This window comes from Silurus aristotelis (assembly GCF_946808225.1).
Source record: "Silurus aristotelis genome assembly, chromosome: 5".
Classification (NCBI taxonomy): domain Eukaryota; kingdom Metazoa; phylum Chordata; class Actinopteri; order Siluriformes; family Siluridae; genus Silurus; species Silurus aristotelis.
Window position 1 is genome coordinate 9,194,777 of NC_139578.1, and position 24,332 is coordinate 9,219,108.

A 24,332-nucleotide genomic window follows, 5' to 3' on the forward strand; every position below is an offset into this window, starting at 1 on the left:
TGCGGGGGGAAAAAGGCGAATTGTACCTCTATAACAAATAAATAAAACAGAAAGAAAAATTCAAGGTGCTGAAAGTGGGTTTTTTTTTTTTGCTAAAATATCACAACCCAAAGCGTAATGCAGAACCCAGAAAAAAATAATGCTGTGAGAAGTGAAGCATTATCATCTAATTGTAATAAAGAACACAGAAGACAGAATGCTGTAAGAAGTACATGCATGATGATCTGATCATAATGCAAAACCCAGAAAAAAAGAATGCTGTGAGAAGTGCATGCATGATCATCTAATCATAATGAAGAACCCAGAAGACAGAATGCTGTAAGAAGTGCATGCATGATCATCTAATCATAATGAAGAACCCAGAAGACAGAATGCTGTGGGAAGTGCACGTGTGATCATCTAATCAAAATTAAGAAGGCAGAATGCTGTAAGAAGTGCATGCATGATCATCTAATCATAATGAAGAACCCAGAAGACAGAATGCTGTGTGAAGTGCACGTGTGATCATCTAATCAAAATTAAGAAGGCAGAATGCTGTAAGAAGTGCATGCATGATCATCTAATTATAATGAAGAACCCAGAAGACAGAATGCTGTAAGAAGTACATGCATGATCATCTGATCATAATGAGGAACCTAAAAAACAGAATGCTGTAAGAAGTGCATGCACGATCATCTAATCATAATGCAAAACCCAGAAGACAGAATGCTGTAAGAAGTACATGCATGATCATCTGATCATAATGAGGAACCCAGAAGACAGAATGCTATAAGAAGTACATGCACAATCATCTAATCATAATGCAAAACCCAGAAGACAGAATGCTGTGAGAAGTGCATGCATGATCATCTGATCATAATGAGGAACAAAAAAAAAAGAATTCTGTAAGAAGTGCATGCATGATTATCTAATCATAATGCAAAATCCAGAAAAAAAGAATGATGTAAGAACTGTATATCATTTGCAAAAGACAGGAATTAACACTAAGTATATTTTCTTTACAGTACATTGTTCTGTTGTGATTATACATTTTACTTGGCATAAAACCAAAATCAAATAAATGTTCGTTTACATAAGCATGCTAAAAAAAAAAAGTGCTTACTCAGGTAGTGATTAAGTGGACAACATATTTACTCTGACGTGAGTGTAATGCTTTTCATGACCACGATTACTTTTACTCAGCTGTGTGTCATTTCGTTACAGTTTGTTATTTTGTCACAAGAATGTGTTATTAAATTATGAGAAAAATATTCTGTTAGTCTATTATGCTACTCTCGTAAAGTGTCTTATTATATTATGCGAGTGTTTCTCTTATCAGTGTGTTATTCTGTTATGAGATTGTGTTGTTCTGCCGTTGTTATTGTGGTAAAAAAGTGTTATTCTGTCCCATATTACTGTGATACAATAGTGTGTTATTCTGTCCAAACAGTGTTATTGTGTTACAAGAGAGTGTGTTATTCTGTTTCACTAGTGTTAATTTGTTAGTGTTTTATTCTGTTCCGACAGTGTGATTGTGTTACAAGAGTGTGTTATTCCATCCCAGCAATGTTATTGTGTTACAGGAGTATATTATTCTGAACCAGTCTTAGTGTTACTCTGTTCCAGCGGTGTTACTCTGTTACAACAGAGTGTGTTATTATGTTTCAGCAGTATTACAAGAGAGTGTTCTATAGTGTTAAAACACAATTGTGTATTTGTGTTACATCAGAGAGTTTTATTTCATTACATAATTTCTAAATTATTTTCAACATCGTTTTGTTTTATATTATTTATTAACAGTGAAGCTTTTAGTTCATTTATACATGTTGACTGTAGCCTGAATATCAGTTTTGCGCAATTTAAACGTGAGAACCGTATTGCATCTAAACACTAAATACTAAAATGAACTCACAGGAGTAAGAATGATTTACATGTTAAATGTAGTTATGTTCATTACAACACCAATACATTTACCTGCACATAGCTTTCTCAAATTGTCTACTAACATAAAGGATGACATGGGAGTGAGTGACGTGTACATTCTGCATAAAATGCTTAAAGCGTTAGTGAGCCGTAGACATCCGGCCAAACGGGTTTTCTAAACAACAAAAGACATTTTCCTTTTGCAATGCGAGGCTTTATTTTACGGTCGTCACTTTTGGTTTCTGTCGTGAAGACATATGCAGGGTGATATCGGACCATCGATATTGCAAGACAGACAGTTTATTACCCTGAAAGCCTTCTTTGAATTCAAGCACATCCATAACCTAAAATACAGCTACAGTTACATGACATTTCCCTCCTACAGTCTGTTGACTTTATAAATTTAAAAGTTTCCCTCTGAGCTTAGCTGTTTCTCCACTTACTGTTCTGTCAATCATAGAAGGAGGACCTGCAGGTAACATTTCTTGTTAAAACAGGAAATATGAACACAGATAATACAAACAGAAATAAAATATTAAAACACTCAAGGCACATACTAGTTCTATGTATTGAACAGCATTTTATTTTAAAACATGTTCGCCTTTGACGAATGGTTGTCAGAAGACTAGGATAAATGGGTAATTAGAGCTGAGTATTGAATGTAATCACATAAATGATTGGCTGTTTTTGGGTGTAGATTAGGTCTACATGTTCCCAAATGTGTCACTGATGTGTTTTTCCCAGAAGTGTTAATTATTACTATTCTGTCTATGCACTTGCAATGTACTGTTTTGAAATAAAATGCTGTAGGATGCAAACTGGACATATCACGGCCCTTGTCTCTTCTGCAGCTTCCGTATTACTCTACTCTTTCTTCTCGGCCTCGTCCTCTGGTATGTAGACGCTGACGGTAAACTCCCCAGCCTCCGTGCCGTACTTGTTCTTCACCACCAGTGCGTACTTGCCGGAGTCACATGAATTGACTGCCGCTATGGTGATGCTGGCGAACTTGCCATGCTCAAACTTGAGCGTGATGTGATCGTCACGTTCCAGCTCTTTGTCGTTCTTCAGCCAGCTGACCTCAGGCACAGGGTCGCCCCACACGTTTCCGGTGAGGTTCAAAGACTGAACAGGAATAACGGGGGGAAAGAATTTGAGGCTCCAAAATGCCAATGCCCAGATAATTATCTTTTTTTTACTACAGAACTCCCCGCAAATACCTGTTACCATAGAAACTGTAATGTATTAGTGCGAGAGTTTTAATATAAACCCGTGATTTAAATTTGAGCTGGCATTATCGCCAGAACGGCTTTCCTAGAAAACTAATCAACACTCTTTAACCAATCAGATTTTGCCACCGCTGTGGTATAAATCACATTATCTTTCAGAAATCTACTTTGCTTCTGTAATAGTCTGAAAAAAAAAAGATACTGGTACACCAATTATAGATGAGCTACAATGTGATAATGAGATCTAATTTGATCACAGGGGGTTTTCTGGTGTCTCGTGTAATTAGAGATGCATTACCTTGCCCTCCTGGATAGTGACCACATCTGGCAGGCCTCCGATTACACGTGCTCGGTCTACGAGAATAGAGAAGCAGTCAGTGAGCCTCTTGGTAAATCAGTGTGAATGAATTTTTGACTCCTGACCCTACATGTCATTTTATTTCCAACAACAAGGACTAAGGTTACAGCTCATAGTATGAGGTCTAAACATTCCCAAGACATTTAGACAGGAGATGAGCCTTTACTGCATCACTACTATATACGCATCCTACGCAGGTAAGTAAGGAAGATGGCTAGAAATAGCATCCACATGCTCTGAGAGCAAGCTGTCTTCAAGAAAAAACCATAACAATGACAGCAGAGACAATCACTTACTTCTCTCTGCAATAGCTGCAGCCCTGAGGAAGGAAATGGATAAGCACACTGTTAGTGAAGACTTTAAATAGCATCAGATCCTGTTAAGGTGATATGGTCTACTTCCTCACAGCGGTGTCAGAACAAGCCAATATCGTCATAAGGATGTACTCGGATGTGATTTTCTATTCTAGGAAAAGTTTGTTTGCATACAGCAGTTTGCACAAGCATACAAATTTTGTGAATGATATCTTTAATACAATGTTAAAGCAGGATTCATATTATTTACTATATAATAGTAAGCATAAGTACTCACTTTAACCTCTGGAATTCAGAATAGGCCTCTTCCCATACTTATATAGAATAGAAAAAAAAAACATTCAATCACACAAAAAGTGTGACTAAAAATAAACTCAAATGACAGTTTAGTCACACTGAAAGAAAGGCAATGTAGTTACAGAATTCTTGAAACACATGAGGGCTTTTACCTTGGCCGGTGAGGTCAAGAACTCGCCTGACGCTGCCTTCGCCGGCGAAGATGTCGATGGCATACTTGCCCTTGTCCTTGTCTGCGGGCTCCTTGATTTTCAGCCACAGCTGCTCCCCTGTGACTCCACACTGAACTCTGTCCGAGTATGAAATCTTGCCTTCCCTAAATGGACACAAATGATTACCAGTCAAAGGGCACCGTCAGAGCTCTCAATAAAACGTGTACAATGAAAACTGAAATGCTACAGCTTCACGCTACAAACTCACAAAAAAATACAAAAAAATAAAAAACATTTTGCCGATGCCAGCATTAGTGGTGCTGTTAGGCATGTAAACTGCATTGCGAAAACGACCACGTGTGCTTCACGTTTTATGTAGTGGATTGTAATGCACGGCACAAAACGCATTAGCAAATCTCCTCTCAGAGAGCCAGACGCTCCCTGGCCTTTTGTTCTTTCAGAGTGCTGTGCTCTCATAAGACACTCTTGACTGCACATTGGTGGATGTCATGTGGTAAAGAAAAAGCTGTCTAAAGGCAAACATTTAAAAAAAATGTCTTTTGTTGGTTGGTTCGTGACTCCATTACAGCTTTATAAAATATTTCGTATGACCCAAAAGACATAGGCATTTCATATTCTAGGGTTTTTTTTTTTATATTTGAATTTTATTGGTGGCATGGAAGTGTAGTAGGGCAGAGCAGAGTCCCTGAACTGCATGGACTTTCTATTCATTCTTTTGTGTACATTCACCTGGGTTTCCTTGGGGTTCTCTGGTTTCCTCCCATCTCCCAAAAGCATGTTAGGAGGTGATACTAATGCACCTCTTAGGTGTGAGTGTGTTTGTGTGTGTAGTGCTCTGTGATAGACCGGTATCTCATTTACTGGCTCCATCTCAAGCTACGTATTGTATGGAACATTAGGAAAAATGCACAGTGCATCTGTAAGCTCATGATTCTGGGATTATTTAAATGTCATTCCCCCCCCCCCCCCCCCCCCCCCCCCCCCCTGCAGCAGCATTTCAGTGTTTAGCATATATACAAGACACGGGGGAGGTGGGAGGGGGGTGTGAGAGTAAAAAAAAAAAAATAACCTACTTGTGAAACCATCCGACAGGGAGCTCCTCTGTGTGATACACAACATTTGTGTAGAGGATGATTCCATGCTCGGTGCTCTGAACCTTCAATTCACTAGAAGAGTGGGCTGTGACGAAAAAGAAGAGTAACAATATCAAACAAATGAGTGACAAATTGAAGGAGAAAAAAACAAGCAAACAATATGGAGTGTCATGAACATCGCAGTCATTTTAATGTGCACTTTCGAACACAATTTCCAACCCTGTTTACTGATGCCTTTCCCACAGACTTCAATGTAGAGATCAAATTAGCCTCTGTTCTTATTGAAATGCAAGCCAATTGAGCAGACTTTGAGTCCAATTATTGAGCCCCAAGAATGCTTCAAAGTCAATTCGATCCTTTCTTTTTGCCACCATTATCCAAAATCGACATCATCTGGACATGCTCAGCATTTTAATACATGCTGCAAAGCATGATGAGACATTAACTGCTTTTCTTGTATCATTAGTGAACCATTTCAAGAATGGTGTGAAAAGAGTGCAATAAAGAAAAAAACTTACCTATAACTCTGAACATTTCATTCAACAAGGCTTTATAACCTAAGGAACAGTCAGAGCAGCATATTTTAGAACATGATATAATGATTCAGAAACTACACATAAGATTAATACTTGTATATACACATACATACATATATATATATATACACAGTACAAATATATAAAAGGCTCCTACCAGCTTCTGTCAGATCCAGCATAGTCTTATCCTTTCCTCTCTCGTCCCATAGTTTCACCTCATAAACACCTGCATCTTTCTTGGAAAGCTGTTTGGAGAGTTACAAAAGAAGTGAGAGGAAGAAAGTGCCTTGCTTGAGCCGCTTTCACAGAGCGGATTTGAAATCATTTTGACTAATAACAACAAAAAATAAACAGGCACAAAAATCCGAAAAGCCAAGCTTTTCTCCTGCGGTGGATGCTGCAGGCAAACAGGGACACCAAAAAATAGGAGACGACAGCAACAGAGATATAAACCACAGAACAGCACATGAGACTCGGCAATAACTTATAAAGGGAAAAGGTGCAGACTTTGGGTTTCTTCGAAGTTTCTTCAGCCGCAGGTTTCTTTTTCACTTCTCGTTCATTCTTTTTAACCAGCTGAAAATTAGACAGATATTGTAGTTAATGCCAATAGCAGCCTGCGAGAGTGGCGTCGGGGGGCGCACCCCCACGGATCTACATGCAAGCATTGTTTACTGTTTACAAGAACTAATTGAGAAATCGGTCTTTATAGACTACAGCATTGTGATGTGACATGGGGGACATTTTATCAATTTGTGTCACACGGTAATGTAGGTGTAAGAAAATGCTGTAAAGTGAGAATGCTTTCAAAAAACTAAAAGTATTAATATTTTTTTTTAATATTGATTAACAGAATGGTAAATAAATGAGCAGAAGAGAAATCCAAATCAAATCAATACACTTGAAAGACAGTAATTTCTGAAACAGAAAAAGCTGTGTAGGAGGCAAAAACCTGGGTGAGGAACAGCCAAACCCTGCTACTGAGCTGAGGTTGTGGAAGAGATTTCCCAGGACATACAACATGGCAAGATTGAGCACAGTAAGAAGACACAAGAAAGTTATACTGCATCAGTAACGTCTCTTCCAGGGAAAGATTTTAAAGCAGACTGGAGTTTCCAGAGGTGCTGTTCAAGCTATTTTGAAAAAGCACAAAGAAACAGGCAATGTTGAGGACTGTAGATGCGGTGGTTGGTCAAGTACACTTAATGCAGCAGATGAAAGACATATCATGCTTACATCCCTTCGGAATAAGATGTCCAGGAGTGCCATCAGTAAAGAACTCCCAGAAGTCGTCTTCATGGAATAAAAGCAGCAGGTGCTCTAGACTGTCAAAATCTGATATATTTGGCTGTAGCAGGATGCAGTTGGTTTGCTGAAGGGTTGGAGAGTGACACAATATTAAGAGTGAAGAACAGTGGAGGTTTCCTGCAAGATGGGGCTGCATTTCTACAAATGACGTTGGAGATTAATTCTGTCATCAATGCTGAGAAATACAGGCAGATCATCAGGGAGGCGTCTGATTGGCCTCAAATTTATTCTGCAGCAAGACAACGAGCCCAAATATACATCCAATGTCATTAAAAACAGGGTTTTTCTTCAGGGTAGAGAAGAAGAAGTCCTGGAAGTGATAGTTTTGGCCCCCACAGAGCCCGGATCTCAGTATCATCGATTCTGTCTGGGATTACATGAAAAGTCAGGAGGATTTAAAGCAGCCTTCATCCACAGAAAATCTGTAATTAGTCCTTCAAGATGTCTGGAACAACCTACCTGTTGAGTTCCTTCAAAACTGTACCTAGAATTCCAATTGTCCAATTGCTGTTTTGTATGCGAAGGGTGGTTACACAAAATATTGATTTGATTCGAAATTTCCATTTTATTATATGATACAATAAGACTATTAACACTTCTATTTTTGAAAACATTATTTTACAGCATTTTATTTTACAAATGCCTAAAACCTTTGTACAGTACTGAATGTTTCTAGAATACAATCCTAAATTTAAACAAAAATATGTTGCAAAGTGTTGAATATACAGTATTTGTAAAAGAATTTCCACTATTTATGTGGTCAAGAGAATATGCTTTTCCAAGCTGAAGCCTGTAGCATAGCTGCTAGCAAAGCTCAACCCATAGTTTCCCCCCATAATGCCCTGTAGCTGCCTGACCTTGCCAATATTGAAGGACAGCACGTCGACTGCAACGCCAATTTTCTTGCCATCTTCGTCCTCCTCCGCGATCTCAATTCCATCCTTAAACCAGGTTATCTCGGTGTCAGCTTTGATATTTCCTACCTGAAGAGAGAAGAGTAAGAGGGAGGCCGTGTGGAAGGGGAACGGATAAAATATTAATCCGACCGACTTGGGGGGGGGGGGGGGGGGGGGGTGGTAGTGAGGAAAATTCGTTATGTCTTGCATGACCTTACCTTGCATTTCAGGTACACGTTACATTCTTTTGTAACCTCGAAACTGAGGTATTCCACAAAGTGAGGACCTGGATGATGTGAGAATGTGACGTGTTAAAAAATGTTTCAAAATGTACAGCAACATATTTAGCATTGAAACGCTGCGTGGCATACCTTGTCTCCTGACCCACTCTGCTCTCTCAAACTCAGACTTCTTCTGAAGCTCAGCAAACTCTGTTGTGTAAAAAAAAAAAAAAAAAAAAAAAAAAAAAAAAGAAAGAAAGAATGTGAATTTATTGATTTGACACGGTCATTTTACAAAGTCATGTCAAACTCGACCCATGAATTGGCGTGAGCTGCATCACAGGGCAGAGTTACCCTCTTTTAGGAAGATCACTATCTACCCTCTTCTACATACATAGAGCATCCCATTCTTCCCTTCCTAACAGCATGGCCAGTTTTCCTTTCTTGGACTCTTGGAATTTGAAATTTTCCCTTATTCTTCTTTGGGAGAAACCAGAATTTGACATATCATTTCTAGTGGTTGAAATCTCTCCAAAAAGCATATTTCTCCTCAGGAAAGCATCTACCTTTCATATCTCAGAAACATTATATTTTTGAAAAATATAAAAATGTCAGTTTGACAGTCGCAGGCTGTCACAGAGTAATAATTCAAACTTTATTGCAGGAAAGTCCTGGAGTTCAATTTGTGATCAAATGCATTACTCCTGAACTATAAAACCATTAAATACCACTAAGGAACCTGTTATCTGCTGTAAGAACGGTCATTACCGTTCGCCTCTTTAGCCAATAATGGAGTCGGAGCTAAATCTGATCCAGTAGCACCCAATAATTGTGTTTAATAATGGAGTAACATGATCAATCAGTAAAGCCTGATAAAGTCCAATCAGCAGTTAAGGGAATGATGTGTATGCTAATGGACGTCCTGTACAAAGCCCTAATATTGCTCCTGTATGAGCGAATCGATTTTATGACCCTTTCCTGCCCTCTACAGGACAGACCTGAATACAGCAGTCTGAATGCATAGCGATGGACAAAGGGTTATATTACTTATAAAATGACAGGGACAGGGTTTTATTTTACCATTTCCAATAAGCACCAAACTGGTACGGCCGGTAGCTTTGCCATCAACAAGATCAAACGTGAAACTTCCTTCATCTGTGATTTCCAAAGAGTCCATGAACAGCTCGATGATGCCTGTTTTCTTGTCAAAATTCATGGTGTATTTCTGCGGAATTAGGAAGATTTATCAGTGTGATAAAGGGGAAAAAAAAGTAGAAAGTATGTGTGGAATAAAGGTCTAGTGCAGGAATAAATAAACTAGTTGGTATACCTTTCCCTGAGTAATGATGTTATCGTTGAAAACATATTCCACTTCACATTTGGAAGTAAACTTAGCAACCTGTGCCCAGAAACGCACACGTCCTTTCTCCTGCAGCTCAACAGCCATTTCGGACTTGAAAGGAATAACTATAAAAGAAACACTGCGATAAGTATCGGTGTAAAACAGTTATGTATTTCTATAAAAGTCGTAAATAAATCATGCTGGAAATGCACTGAGGTAGACTTTAATGTTACTGTTGTTGTTCTGTACTTACTGGGGAACTTGTGGTCATGGCTGATTTCCAACAAGCGCCTCAGACCTATAAAATATTGTTCAAATGCATTCCATTAACGTAGAACCGCCACACTGTAGCTCTGAGTTGGATCAAGAATTCTCGGAACGAATCTTCTTTTATGTGACACTGCAACGCTTCATCGAGCAGTTACATACAAGCTTCTGATATATGTGCATGCATGTCCTTGACTTGTTAAGGTTTAAAAAGAAGACATGACGCACCAGCTTCTGGAAAAGATTACGAGTCTTTCTGTCCAAAAGACAGAAGATAGAATATCACCGTCATTAGCCAGAGAGTTGGGGAAAGTGACTCACCCTCCTCTGTCAGTGTGTAGCTGGCTGAAACTCCATCAGTGTTGGTGACAACACAGGAGTAGATGCCCAGGTCTTCCAGTGAAGGATCATTAAAGATGGCTCTGGATCTGAGAACACATCAACTGGTATGAGGACGGGGAAAGACATCGATACTGCGCGTGTAATGTTCTAACTGCGCACAATTCTTTCCAAAGAGCATGAAATCGTTTTCAGTTCGAGTAACACTAATTAGTCTTTCTCTTTTCTTCAAAGGTAAAGTTGCACCCCCCCCCAATTCTTTTCCTTTTTTCTTTGACCACTTTGCCTCCCACTTTCATGCTGTCTCGGCTTTCGCAGCACATCTGGCAAAACAAAGGTGACACACATCTCCTCTGGCTTCCAGACAGCCTGCCACTATTCATCCTCACACTAGCGCCCACGCGGCATTGTCCGACGCCTGAAACTAACTGCTAAATGTCTACCGCTGCCATGTGACCAAACCTTTCTCCACAGAACAAAGTGAATATAGATCTTACTGAAAAAAGGAAAAAGCAGCAGGATAAACAACACATGGTGCAAAAAGAAATGCGTATCGATAAGTAAGACGTTGACTCACTTTCCCTTGACTGTTTGAATAGTGAGACGGGAGGTATCGGTGAAAGCCTCGTAGTTCTTTGACCACACAAACTGAGAACTTTCGGTCATCTCGGAGCACTCGAAGATCAGCGAGACCACGCCATCGTCATCCACATCGACCACAATCTCATTAGTGCCTGAAGAATGACCGTGAAAACAGAATTTAACTAATCGGTTCTGGGAAAAGTGATGGAAAAGATCGATTGGTTTATTCGACTGAGTCTGTATCTGCTTCGTTTACCTGAGCGTGTCTGTGCGATGATGGGGTCTGTAGCTTTGGAGGGGCCACCAACACCTGCAATATTCTTAGCGTGGACACGCAGTGTGTAGGAGGCACCTTCCTTTAGGCCAGATATCTGGGTGTGGAAAATCAGACATCCATGCAGCAACATGTTCATATAACTGACATTTAATAAACGTACATTTTATATTTCACCAAAATGAGGCATATCTTTGCCAACTTCGTTGGTCTGCCTAAAGATCTCCACAGTTGTCCTGCCTATGTGTGATTTCCTCACACAAAGAACTCTATAATATTTGTACGTTTCGGGAAACACCACATGCCACAGGTGAACAGATCACCATAACCAGTTCGGACTCTCGGATTGTCCGTGGTGTTCCTGCGCCATCACATGGCCAAACACGAGAACAGCACTTACACGCAGCACTAAAAACGTTTAAATGGACTAATAAAAAGAAATGAATTTAAATTAATTTTACATTTTAATTTAAATTTAGGCAGCAGAACAAAACTCACCGAATTAACCAAGAAAGCCTGCAATCAATCAAAATAAGAGCTCATTTCACGACGTAATATATCTTATTTAGTGGTGGTAGTAAGTAATCATTTTTTCCATATAAAAGTATTGGGTAAGAAATAAAGAAAGTGGCTGGGAATTGGAAGGAATCATTTGGACAGAGATACGTAAACAATCCTGTAGTTTTAGGACCTATATAGAGTACACATTCACAGTACCAAGATTACCACACACAAAATTTTCATCTTGGTTGTCAGCTTCCTTACAAACTGACCTGCAAGTATGTATTCTGAGTGGACCTATCCTGAACACCTCTCCATTTGCCATCTCCCTGCTTGATATCCACATAGTAGCCAGTGATGGGGCTGCGGCCGTTGAACGTGGGTGGCTCCCAAAGCAGCACCAATGAATCCTTTCTCAACTCCAGTATATGAAGGCCATGAGGAGGGCCTGTGGTACCCGGACAAAAGCATAACAAGGATGCATTAGAGCATGTAAAAGTGGACAGACTGACAATAAGCAAAGCGAACCATCAATACAATGAGTAGAGTAGTGAGGACCTGGTCATATCATCTAATGGCCCCTTTTATTATCTGTTTGTTAAGAGAGACACCTAAAGGCCATTGAAGTCACTGCACAGTGCAGTTATGTTCACAACAAGTACTCGCGCAGGGACAAACTCCTATTATTGTAGAGATACGAAACCTTTTTATAACTATATGCATTGCAATCAAAGCAAGATCATGCCAGCAATGCTAACTGACCCCTACTTGCTATAAATCATCATGGGCTTATTAAAGGCAGTCAGCGAATCATTTAATTAACACCCAGCGTTACAGGAGTGTTGAAATGATGGCCTATACAGCTGGGTGTTGATTAAATGATTCATCGAGGATCATAGCACATTAGAGCTGTATGACACTACTCTGGCTGACTAATTTACCTGGCAATGCAACAGTGTACTCTTTACACTCAAAGGCAACGCTGGTGATGCAGGCCTCACTAATACCAGCCTGGTTAACTGCACGAACCTGGAACTGGTACAATAAATTCTCCTTCAAGTTCTCCACCTGAAACACAGGAAGGGAAGAACAATCATTTCAAAGTCGTTTTCAGGTTCTAGCATAGTTATATTTCATTTTAATGATGTGTCTTTATATCTTTACAGACATATCAGTGTGAAAATGTAAGAGTATACACCAGGGATGTTTCTAATACTTTGGGGATCTACATGACATTCGACTTGCAGACCACTGCAGACCACAAGAAGACCTCTGCAAGACCACAAACTTTGCTAAGAGTCATGCCATCACAAAATATAAACATGGCCCCCTCATGGCTCAGGGGCCCTATGTGACTGCTTATGCCACTTATAGTTTAAAATGGCAGTAGCACATAGAAACTCTTTCCTTTTTTTTCCACTGTGAACATACACTGTTTGCCTCCGAGAGTCTCTGACTCTGACTTCGTGTACTGAATTACATCGCGTCACATAATTTCAAGATGTACATCATTTTGGATTGAAGCCTAGACTACAACTGAAATAATGTTGATCTATATTAGTATATTATCTACTGTATATTATTGATTACATTTCTTATGGAGGGGAATTACACTATTCTTTTTAAACATAAAAGTGGTATGAATGATTGTTGGATATATTTATAACATTTTCTGCAACAAATAATAATAATTTTTCTTTAATTTAATTTTTTATTTTAATTTTATTTTATATTTTTAATTATTTTAATTTTTTTTTTTTTATTTAACCAGCATTAACTTAAGCAAAGCATATGTAATGTCCTGCCAAATGTAATATGTTAATGGAATTGAATACGGCTAATATTATTTAATGCTGATATAACTTCTGATAGCGTAGTTAATGGATTTTTTTCCATAACAACTCTACACCGTAGGCAAACCTGTGGGACCCTCTGCAGGCCAACAAAGGCATACTCCTACATAAATACACAAAAATCTGGTCTCACTACAGAATAAGTTTTGCACCAGTAATGTATTTATTCTGTTCTACAGCTGTGAGGCTGATAGATCCCAACAGAATGGAAACCTAATCTCTAGATTTACTCTACATTTACTAAAGGCGAGCCTGATCTCTGTATTTACTAATCACACCGAGACTTAGCAGACCATTTCTTTCTACAAGTGCTTCTTTTTATATTGGAAAAGTACTTAAAACAGGCAGTTTATGGTACTAAACTACATAAATCACATCATATCGTGTGCTGATTAAATGTTCAGAATCTGATGATTAATGATTTACGTATATCTACTTGATTTATTTAAAATAAATATAAAATATATTAAAAAAAAAACAAGAATCTATGCAGGTTGTGCTCATTTATATTTCTATATTCCATTCCTATCCCCATTCCTCTGTGTACTCGTGTATTAATCCCATGTGAATTCGACAGGGTTGCTGTACAATTTACTTTATAAGAAGTGCCAGTGACCGCCTTGGTGTTGATCTCGTGCCACTTGCTTGAGACACTGCCCTTAACGGTCCTGTAGTCCAGGTAGTAGCCTCTGATATCGGCTCCTCCGGTTTTAGCAGGAGCCTGCCAGTTCAAGACCATGTAGTCACGAACATGCTCCACCACAGTGAGACCAGATGGAGGAGAAGGCACCTCTGCACAAGGAACAGCTCAGGTAAATCCTCTACTCTAAAATGAGCAGAATTATTCATCCCTTGTTGGAAAATATCACAATATTATCCATCCTGATGGAGTCATTCTGTGAAAATGTGTGTTAAAAAACAATATTGTATATTCAGTAGGTAAAACCAACATGATGCTGTTGCTCTTGAACATTAAACAAAGGTAAAATCAGTACATCATTACCTTTGCTCATTCTTTATGTGTTCTTTATTTGTAGGTCTCTAGTATTAAAGTCCAAGTATGAACTATTTTAATGGTCCCCAATTGTACTGATAATACCTCGTAACACCTAAAACCATCCTGTGAAATTTAAGCATTCTGTGCACATAATATTTTATTAAAACCTCTGTTTTAAAAAGTCACACACCCCCTGTTGTGCATTTTAATATGCTGGATTAAAAGTTAATAAGAGCGAACACTTTCTGAAAACACATTCAGTACAAACCAGCTCTCGTTTCGAGCACACATCATGCACTTACTCACTGTGCTCTCCCCCACCTGCCATGACTCTGGGATGGATCTGGACCTTCTTCCTCATGTTCTACACACCGCATGCCCTAAAGTCATTTATGAAACACAGCAAGAGACACACAGCATGGACATACTGCACTGCCGAGAGACACAGTGTCACACTCCCCAAGAAACCCTCACACTTCACACTCTGATTTCAAGCCGGGTTAGTATTGAAACGCAGGAGGAAACATGGCTGAGTTGATCATGTGGCTCAATGAGGTTAGATGCGAGTGGTGAATTGTATGGTGAGATGCAGGGCATTGCACGTGCATCGCTGTCTCCATGCGGCAAGTTGACTTCTCGGTGAGAACAGCATCAGTTGGTTGTGTCCAAATAGGTTTTCAAAAGAAAGTTGAACTAGTTATTCGGAACAGAAGGTGGTTCTATATGGTCTTGTGATAAATGGAGATATGGTGAAAGTGCAGAAATGGTGAAAACTGGAACTCAAAAACAGTGTATTATGAACAATGGAAAGTACTACTGTGTGCAAACAGCCAAAACTGCAGCTGTGAAAATGATTTCCATTATTTCAAGTGATCTAGAGCTTACTGATAATTGTACACTCTGCACCTCACACACCTCACACTATTTATAACAAAAGTCTTCGGATCCACTACATTCAACTCCAAGTTAACCTCATAGTAAAAGCAAAGAAAGGCAGGCAGAAAGAGAGCATGGGGCAGCAAAATGTGCAAGTGGATACCTACGTTGACATTTATAAATTCTTGTTTTGCTTTTCTAGATTAAAATGACACTCACCAATGGCTGCTTTCACAAGGCAGGATTCAGACACGCTAGAAAACGTGCTGTAGCCAGCAGAGTTCACGGCTTTTACTCTGAACACGCAGTTGTCTCCCGTATTCAGCCCGTGACACACAAATCTACAAATCAAAGTTCCAATCCACATCAATTTAAAAAGAATTACACTAGTTCCAAGGATATCATTTTAGAAATATGCGAGAAGATGTTAAAAAGAACAGATCTACCTAGTGTCTCTGACCGGCTTGTTGTTGCATGGCACCCACACATTGCTGCCCACGACGCTGACTTCCAGATAGTAGCGCACAAGCTTTCTGGCCTCCTTAGAAGCTTCCCAGGTCACCACAACAGAGGAGGCTGTGTTCCTGATGGGCACAACACGCCCTGGTCCTGAGGGCAGGTCTGAAAAAGGTTGGATTTGAGATTGAGGACAGGTGGACACGAGCCAAACAACATTTGGGTGTAAAAGTCCATTAAAAGTCTCTGATCGTAGCCAACTACCAAAGAAAAAAACAAATCATTCAAACCTGATTGTATAATCAAAATTCAGTTGGTTGCAATTATTTATAAGTAGATTAGACACTATTAGAATTAGATCAATTAGAACGATACACATATATGTATATAAGCAGCATATACATATACCTTAAATGAAGTATATAATGCAAAACAAAAAAAAGAAATGTGAACAAGATATTTAGATACTTGCACATAAGTACGGTATGTGCTTTTTGAGCATCGCGTTCCACATTTTAAAGAGTGCTTGTGGAAATTTGTGCTCATTTAAATACAAGGGTGTTTAGTAAAAACAAGTACTGATGTAGGTGAGTTGAATCAGTGTAAGAAATCCATCATAAGGTGTTCAATAGAATTGAAAGCTCTTTGGCAGGAGATCTCCAAAAGCATATCTTCATGGACCTGGCTTTATGCACAGGGTCATTGTCATGCTGGAACAGGTTTAGGACGTCCTATACAATTTATAATGCGACCTTTAACTTTGTGGTAACAGTTTGGGAAAGAACCACATATGGCTGGAACAGTTAGGTGTCCCAATACTTTTTTTTTTTCATATAGTGTATATTACAATTTAAGGATTAAGGATTTAAACTAAACACGATTTTAAATGCATTAACTAACCATAATATTGCTATTAGATCTTTGATTAAAAGGCTCAGACCTTTGGATCGGTAGAAACACAGTGGTCGGATACCATACTATAAACGAATAATAAAATGTGGCTATCGGCACACAGAGGTTTGTAACATTTGACTTATGACAGTAAGGAAGAATGACATTAACGCTTGTACCCAGTCTGTCTCCTACAGTCGTGGCTCCAGTTTCCTCAGACGGCTCGCTAACACCTGCGGAGTTGCAGCAGCGCACACGGAAGGTGTAGGATTTGCCCTCAGCCAAGTCGAAAAGGGCAAACCGAGGAGACTTCACTGGCATCCCTGTGTTCACCCTCTGCCAGGTGTCTGTGCCAACCATACACTGCGAACAAACAGTACATCCAGTCTCCACTTTAGAACCTGGTCAAGGTTGTGTCGCACCTCGACTCATTGCAGAAGATAGAATTTTCAAGCAGACATTAGATTGTGGGCAGTGTGTTTTTTTGTCAGTGTGGATTCCTCATTAAGAGTTCTGGGGGATATCGTGCAGTGTGAGAATAAGAAACTGAAGTAAAATAAAATGGATTGAAAAGATTCAAGTTTTTTTTTTATGTTCATGGTTCTTACAGTCTATTCTTGAAGCAAAGTCAAAATTTTATTGGTTTATGGAACAGTGATTATTATCTTTGGAAAACATTGTGACGTATGACATTCAAATTGTAAAATAATGCCATGAAGAACACAAAGAACTGTATAATATATTCAATATAAATATATATTATACAGAAAATTAAAGTAAAGGTTATGTCTTTTCACACATTTGCTCACCTTCTCCACATAATACATAACTCCTTCATGTCCTCTCTGCACGGGAGGCTTCCAGCTGAGCACCACATAGCTTTTGGTTGCCTCGGTCACAGCCAGATCAGCAGGAGGCCCAGGGATTATACCAACTGAGAGAAAGAGAAAGAGGTGGGGGAAAGGAGTAATGTCCTTAATAACCTGTATTCTTGTTGAAATTGCTTTTATGTGTACTGTAAATCCCTTCAAAAACACCAAACAGTCTACAGGTTACACGTACGTATTTCAAGTGATTAGATTAGATCTTACCAGTGGGCTCTTCCTCAGTGAATTTGATCATTCCGGTCCATGGAGCAGAAACACCAGCTAATATAAGAGTAATAATAAAGAAAGCCAATGCCATACATTAATCTATACAGCATTGAACACAAAAAACAATACAGTACAGTACCAAAACATCTCTCACCTCTCAGACGGGCTCGGTCAGATGGGTCCATGGCAACGACAGGGTCAGAGACACGAGAAGGGTGACTCACTCCAGCCATGTTCAGAGCGCTCACCCGGAAAACATAAGTGCGCCCCTCTATGAGCCCGGTTACTGGAAAGCGGGCATATTTTACTGGAGTGTCATTACACTGGGTCCAGTGGTGAGTGCCAACCTCACACCTGCAAACAGCACATGAATCCTTTTGAGCATTTACAGTACATATGAACACATTATATTGCAATATTTATTACCGTATTGTATTTCAATAAATGCATGTATTAGCTCAATTTAATATTAAAACCCTGCCTCAGTATTTTGACATTTTTAACTCTCGTCACCGATACAATGGTGACAGGAGTTCAATTGAGACAGGGGACAGGAGTTCAATTGGGAAGGACCGTAGAGAAGAAAAGAGTCTTTTACTTACATGAACATCAAGAAGACCATGTATGTAAGATCATGTATCATTTGATGATATGTTAATCCCTTTAATGCCAATTTTGACAATGCCGACTTTGACAATGCCAATATTGAATACTGGTAATAATGATGATGTACAATAATGGAGCCTAATGGAGCCTTCTTTTTCACGACTTTTATATACAGTCGGGGAAAAAGAAGTACATTCTCTTTGAATTTGCTTTATCAGTACATAATAGAAATTTAGGTTTTGGTCCTCAGGTTTTAGAATGAGGTAGATACTGCTGCAAATCAACAATTTATAAAACACTGTGTCTTTATTAACTTTACAAAAATAAAACCATGATGGAGAAACTATGTGTGAACACTAAGTATTTCTTATGATTCTACAGCTTGTAGAACCACCCTAATCAGCAATAACCTGAAGTAATCATGTTCTGTATGAATTGCTCTTAAATTGTTGTGAAGGATTTCGGCCTCACTCTTCTTTCACAGGCATTCGTTTATGCACAGCTCTCTTAAGGTTCTGGCACACTATTTCAGTCAAGTCTGGACTTTGACTGGGCCATTGCAACACCTTGATTATGTTCTTTTTCAGACGTTCTGTTATAGATTTGCGGGTGTGCTTGAGATCATTGTCCTGTTGCATGACCCAGTTTTGGCCAAGTTGTAGCTGTCGAACAGACGGCCTCAGTTTTTTTTTGTATGTACTTTTGTATGTCTTGGTATACAGACGAGTCCATGGTTGATTAATGATTGGAAGGTGCCCAGGTGCAAAACAAGCCCAAATCACCACCCCCAAACACAGTGCTTGATAGCTGGTATATAGTGTTTGTGCTGATATTATTTGTCATGTTTTTTTTTTTGCCAAATGTGGCTCTAAGAATCCACTTTGCTCCCATTTGTGTAAAATACATAGTTTCAGAAGTCTTGTGGTTTTTCAGATGCACCTTTCAAACTTAATCCGTGCTTGTTCTTTTTAGAGAGAAGAAGCTTTCTCCTTGCATCCCTTTCAAACTCCTAACCCTAGCCCAAACTGGTTCAGGTTTTTCTTATTGTACTGTCATGATCTTTCATATTTAACATGCTAACTGAGCCTTGTAGAGTGTGAGATATAACTCTTTTTGCAATTTCTCTGAGCATTGCACAATTTCACCTTTGCTTTTTGCCAGAACTTTCCTTCAAATTTTGCATCCATAATAAAAGTTGTGTTTCCCATCTCCTCCACCACTTTAATCTCTGATTCTGACTCATTTCATGTTGGTGGACTTGCACATGCACTGACCTGTCTATATAGTAGCCCAGGATGGAGCTGCTGCCCTCAACTGCAGGCTGCTTCCAGGTCACCACCACATAATCCTTATTAGCATCATGACACCTCACATCCAGAGGGGCAACAGGGACCCCTTCTACCTCCACGTCAGCATCTAACACGCACACAAACATACACATTCACAAGAAGTTCATCAGTGTTTAATTATGACCTTGTGATATGAAAAGCCCCTGCAACAGCCTGCATAACATACCAGAGACATACCTTAGCCTTTACTATTTTGGATAAATTCATCAATCTACAAACCTATCTTATTTAAAATGTATTATTACTGAAGCCCCAGACCTTCGATCTAAACACTGAATATGTCTGACGGATTAAAACTGGCACGCAAGTCCTTTTGGTGACTTCAGCCTGATATAGAAGCAGCACTGCCTGGGAGAAACCTAATACAGGGAACGAGCTGCTCCTTAAAGACACAGTGCAAATAAAAAGAAAAAGGAAAATCTCCCCTAGGAATTACACTCACTTCTAATCTGTTATGATTTCAAACACTGAAATACTGAATAACACTATTTCAGAGTAAATATTGAATTTGGTTTGTATAAAATGGAAAATGTGTGGCAGTCTGAGAAAATAAATGTTTCCCCCCAAAAAAGGCTGTAGATTTTTTTATTAACTTTCTAAAAGTAACCAGTATCTGTAAAGCTCACTTTAGGCTAAGAAAGAGCTGGTTAACAAACACAGATGCAAAAACCTTAGTTTTCAAAAGATTATAAAGTATAAAATCTGAACTACACATATATCTACATACTTAGTAAACACACCATTTGCTTCATGTTATAAAATGCAATGTGATGATGCAATACAATAATACATTGGTGCCCCCGATATATGTGCGGTGTTATTGTGTTATGTTATATTGCTTAATACTGACTGAGTTAGCATTGATCCTCTATATGTAATGTGCTAATTTCACTAACAATATTTCACCTTTACTAAGACAACTGAAGCCTATAAAGAGTTGCGGTCAATGCTGAGAAGTAAACTTCACCTCGGACAAACACAAAGGCAGAGTGAGAGTCGAAAGCTGACTTGGTGTTGATGCGCAGAGTGTAAAGTCCTTCGTCTTCTTTGTTGAGGTGGATGAGGGTGAGTGTGGCACGCTGCCCACTCCACTGCATCTGCACCCATCTGGATGGTTCCAGAACCACACCTAGTTTGAATTTTTTTTTTAAATTCAATTATTTAACTGATAATAATCAGACAAAACCAAATAAAGTGGTTAGATCCAAGAACATACACTAAGACCCATTAACATTACTAATTCAATTATCACACAGAATTGTCCACTGTGTATCTGTGCATCTGTCCAGCAAGTCAATGGTTCCTAGGAGCCATTTGTTACTCACAATGTTAACCATGATTTCTCAGGTTTAAATCATAAAATTATTCACAATTAAATCAATTTGTAATTTCAATTATATACACAAAATGTAATGCCTTTTTTGTGTGAATCTCTATCGTTGCATATTATCTTCAATCTTGAAAAAAAAATCATTAAATTAAGATGAAGGAAATGTCAAACAGAAAAGGAAGAAGACTTGGTCTTTGTCTGTGTGACATGCTGCAACTGCTTAAGCTGCATTACTGAAAGTAATTTACTCATACAGTGGTGTACAATAGAACTGCTTGGTAAGTTACGGCTGATTGACATTTCACAAACAAGTCCAATATTTCCCTAAAAATCAAAAAAAGGATGTTGATAACACTTCAGAACAGATAAACATATGCGATATCTCAGCATTCCACATATATAGTAATACTACAAGAATTCAATACATGTACAATTAATATTCTCTTATACCGAGTGACTACCCACCATTCCTGTACCAGAGCACCTCAGGTTGATAGCGTTTCACAGTGGGATAGACAATGACAGTGCAACCCAAACTCAAGGTCTCTCCTTCACGGCCGAAGGCCACTTCAAACTTATCAATAATGGTGGTCTTGAAGGTGACGCCATATTCAGGACTGAAAGCATCTTAGCAGAGGAAGACAGCAAAGAATTAGACTCGAAGTGGAAGATGTTTGGTGTTGAGTAAATCATCAAAATCAAAATGAAGATGTTATAGAAACTTACGGGGTCTCTCAGACACTTCTCCATCTTTAAATCCTTTAAAAGACAAGGGCAAAGATATCAATTCGGCAGTGAACAAATCTGATCAAATGAATGACCACTCTCATTCACTGGAAAATGGCAGATTGTAAATTTTAAGGCCACTTTGTTACCAAACAACAATTGAGACCACGATGAGCTTTGATATAAACAATACAGCTGAGACATATGTCTTTGATTTGGACCATAACAGTCACAACTCGGTTAATCAAAATTCTAGAGAAGTAAACAATCAGAACTAATCTGATACCTGCCACTTGTCTCAGTAATATTAACAACCACACTGCACCGCACAACCCAAAAACACACAAGAACTAAACAGTAAATAACTACAAAAAACGTTAAGTAGATGTTATCAACGTGGAAGAAATACTGAACCAACATGGCTACCATGCCATACTGTAGCACCATGCAATTCCACTTGGAGTACGTCTAATTTCACCATACACCAAGACAATGTAGTGAAGTGCTATCTATCATGGAATGTCCTGCCCAGTCACTGCACCTAAATCTTTATAATCCTATTTAACTGCTCTGTAATGAAGTGGATTTGGCAAGTTTTACAAGAGGCATGGCAAAATATTTCAGCTGAAAGTCTGGAGAAACTAATTCTCTGAGTGCCAAGAGGGTGTAAAGCTGGTATTAATGCCAAGGAAGTTTTTTTATTTTTTTTTTATGAAAATAAAGTTTAAAACTTGTACATTTTAAAAAATCAATTTTTTCAAACAAAATGTGTCTCTCATAAACAATGTTTCCAAACCTTTGACATGTGTACTATAAATTCAGCTGGTTTTGTTTCATTTATTATACTGAATCTAACACTGCATTATTCTGTAAAGAGACCCTAGTGAACTCTGACAGCAGGGCACTAAAAGGACTAAAATAGAGCCTGAGTAGGTGTCAGTTGGCCGTTCCACTCCGAATATACTTCACTCAAATCCCTGCCTGCTTCACACTAACTCCATTTGGCATGTTTCAGGATAGAAAATTGGTAGCACTATGGTAAATAATGACTCATTTGTGTATGGACATTCACAGATCTCACAAAATACAACTAACTGTACATTCAGGTCTAAATAAAATAATTATTTGAGAGAACTGATTAATAGATATTTCCAATTTTTTAACATTGTGGTGTTAATAGTAGTTTATTAATTAATTAATCTTAAGTACCTGCTTCATCCTAGTCTGGGTAATGGTGGATCCAGAGATTATTCTTGGAACAGTAGGCAGAAATAACTCATGGATGTGGTGCCAGGCCATTGCAGGATACCATAAACACACTTTATTAACACTTAGAAGTGATTACCAGTCACTGATCCACCCATGTTTACAGATGTGGGAGGATAATGGTATTTTCTATTGCTAACATGCTGTTGATTGTCAATCTTTCTTTTTCTTTTTTTTTTTTTGCTTTATGTAATCTTGGTTAATACAAATTTTAAGAATTTGACACAAACTACAGTAGTTTCCTAAAGTGGTCATAAAGTAGTTTCAGCTTTGTTTACCAAAACAAATTCCTGTCACCATTCCCTTGTGCCCTTTTGCTATTATTCTGGTCATTCATAAAAACAGTACAGAGCATTTGATCTTCCGGAAGTGTTCATTTCATCTTTGTTTTGGGCAAAACAGCTCCAAAAAACCCCCAAAACTAATATACTAGAAGATGTGTGCACCTACTTTTAATGACGACCGAAGCAAAGGCAGAGCTCTCGCCTTTAACGTTGAGAGCCGAGATGCGATATTCAGCCGTGTCACTGAAATCGCAGCTGTAATGCAACAAGAAGAGCATTATTACTCAGAATAAACACATCCATCAAATCATGGGTCAATTTTGAATTTCACACCAAAGTCAAAAGTAACTAAAAAGTCACAAGGTGTATTCACACAGAAGTAAAGCAACACAATAAAAGTTGTAGCATTACATGTCAAAATTTCTTACTTTTTTATCTCCAGAGAGTGCATGTTGTAGTTGCTTTCTGCTGTGTACTTCTCAGAGTGAGCCTTGGCATCGATGAGCACATTATTTTTGTACCTGATCACAGAGGGGTACGAAGAAATGTTTAAAAAATATATGCGTCGTTCAGTTCTAATCTATTTTGTGCATGTTGCAATAGATATACAGTGCATTCAGAAAGCATTCAAACCCCATTCAATCTTTCTAATTGTGTTATGTTGCAGCCTGATACTAAAATCGTTCAAATGAATTTCTTTTTAACTAATCTACAATCAGAGCCCCATAATAAGAAAGTGAAAACAAAAATCTAGAAAAGGCTGTAAATGTATTAAAAAGAAAAAACTGAAATATCACCTGTGCATAAGAATTCAGACCCTTTACTCACTACTTAATCGAAGCAAGTCTTTTTAGGTGTGACGCAACAAGCTTTAAACCCCTAGATTGGCTGACAATCTTCTTTCCAAATCCTATCAAGCTGGGTCAGGTTGGATGGGGACCATAGATGTATAGCTACTCTTTTACTAAGGA

The 24,332-nt window shown here is 38.6% G+C and overlaps 1 protein-coding gene across 1 annotated transcript in view; it reads right to left on the reverse strand.

The window, feature by feature from the left end:
* Positions 1-2,094: 2,094 nt before the first annotated feature.
* myom1a (myomesin 1a (skelemin)) overlaps positions 2,095-24,332 on the reverse strand; it is a 30,950-nt gene continuing 8,712 nt past the window's right edge. The window contains exons 8-39 of the mRNA XM_083541620.1: positions 23,790-23,882; positions 23,528-23,616; positions 21,812-21,844; positions 21,551-21,712; positions 20,723-20,884; positions 19,681-19,822; positions 17,955-18,154; positions 17,798-17,854; positions 17,516-17,640; positions 16,886-17,069; positions 15,806-15,980; positions 15,579-15,700; positions 14,082-14,278; positions 12,575-12,701; positions 11,906-12,081; positions 11,115-11,229; positions 10,854-11,010; positions 10,259-10,365; positions 9,924-9,968; positions 9,659-9,795; positions 9,409-9,553; positions 8,479-8,538; positions 8,326-8,393; positions 8,069-8,194; positions 6,061-6,148; positions 5,886-5,924; positions 5,347-5,452; positions 4,253-4,416; positions 4,081-4,117; positions 3,786-3,808; positions 3,430-3,485; positions 2,095-3,027 (exon numbers count right to left, since the gene is read on the reverse strand). Of these exons, the coding sequence (XP_083397746.1) occupies positions 2,767-3,027; positions 3,430-3,485; positions 3,786-3,808; positions 4,081-4,117; positions 4,253-4,416; positions 5,347-5,452; positions 5,886-5,924; positions 6,061-6,148; positions 8,069-8,194; positions 8,326-8,393; positions 8,479-8,538; positions 9,409-9,553; positions 9,659-9,795; positions 9,924-9,968; positions 10,259-10,365; positions 10,854-11,010; positions 11,115-11,229; positions 11,906-12,081; positions 12,575-12,701; positions 14,082-14,278; positions 15,579-15,700; positions 15,806-15,980; positions 16,886-17,069; positions 17,516-17,640; positions 17,798-17,854; positions 17,955-18,154; positions 19,681-19,822; positions 20,723-20,884; positions 21,551-21,712; positions 21,812-21,844; positions 23,528-23,616; positions 23,790-23,882 (3,778 nt within the window). The 3' untranslated portion in view covers positions 2,095-2,766. The remainder of the gene's footprint in view (positions 3,028-3,429; positions 3,486-3,785; positions 3,809-4,080; positions 4,118-4,252; positions 4,417-5,346; positions 5,453-5,885; positions 5,925-6,060; positions 6,149-8,068; positions 8,195-8,325; positions 8,394-8,478; positions 8,539-9,408; positions 9,554-9,658; positions 9,796-9,923; positions 9,969-10,258; positions 10,366-10,853; positions 11,011-11,114; positions 11,230-11,905; positions 12,082-12,574; positions 12,702-14,081; positions 14,279-15,578; positions 15,701-15,805; positions 15,981-16,885; positions 17,070-17,515; positions 17,641-17,797; positions 17,855-17,954; positions 18,155-19,680; positions 19,823-20,722; positions 20,885-21,550; positions 21,713-21,811; positions 21,845-23,527; positions 23,617-23,789; positions 23,883-24,332) is intronic.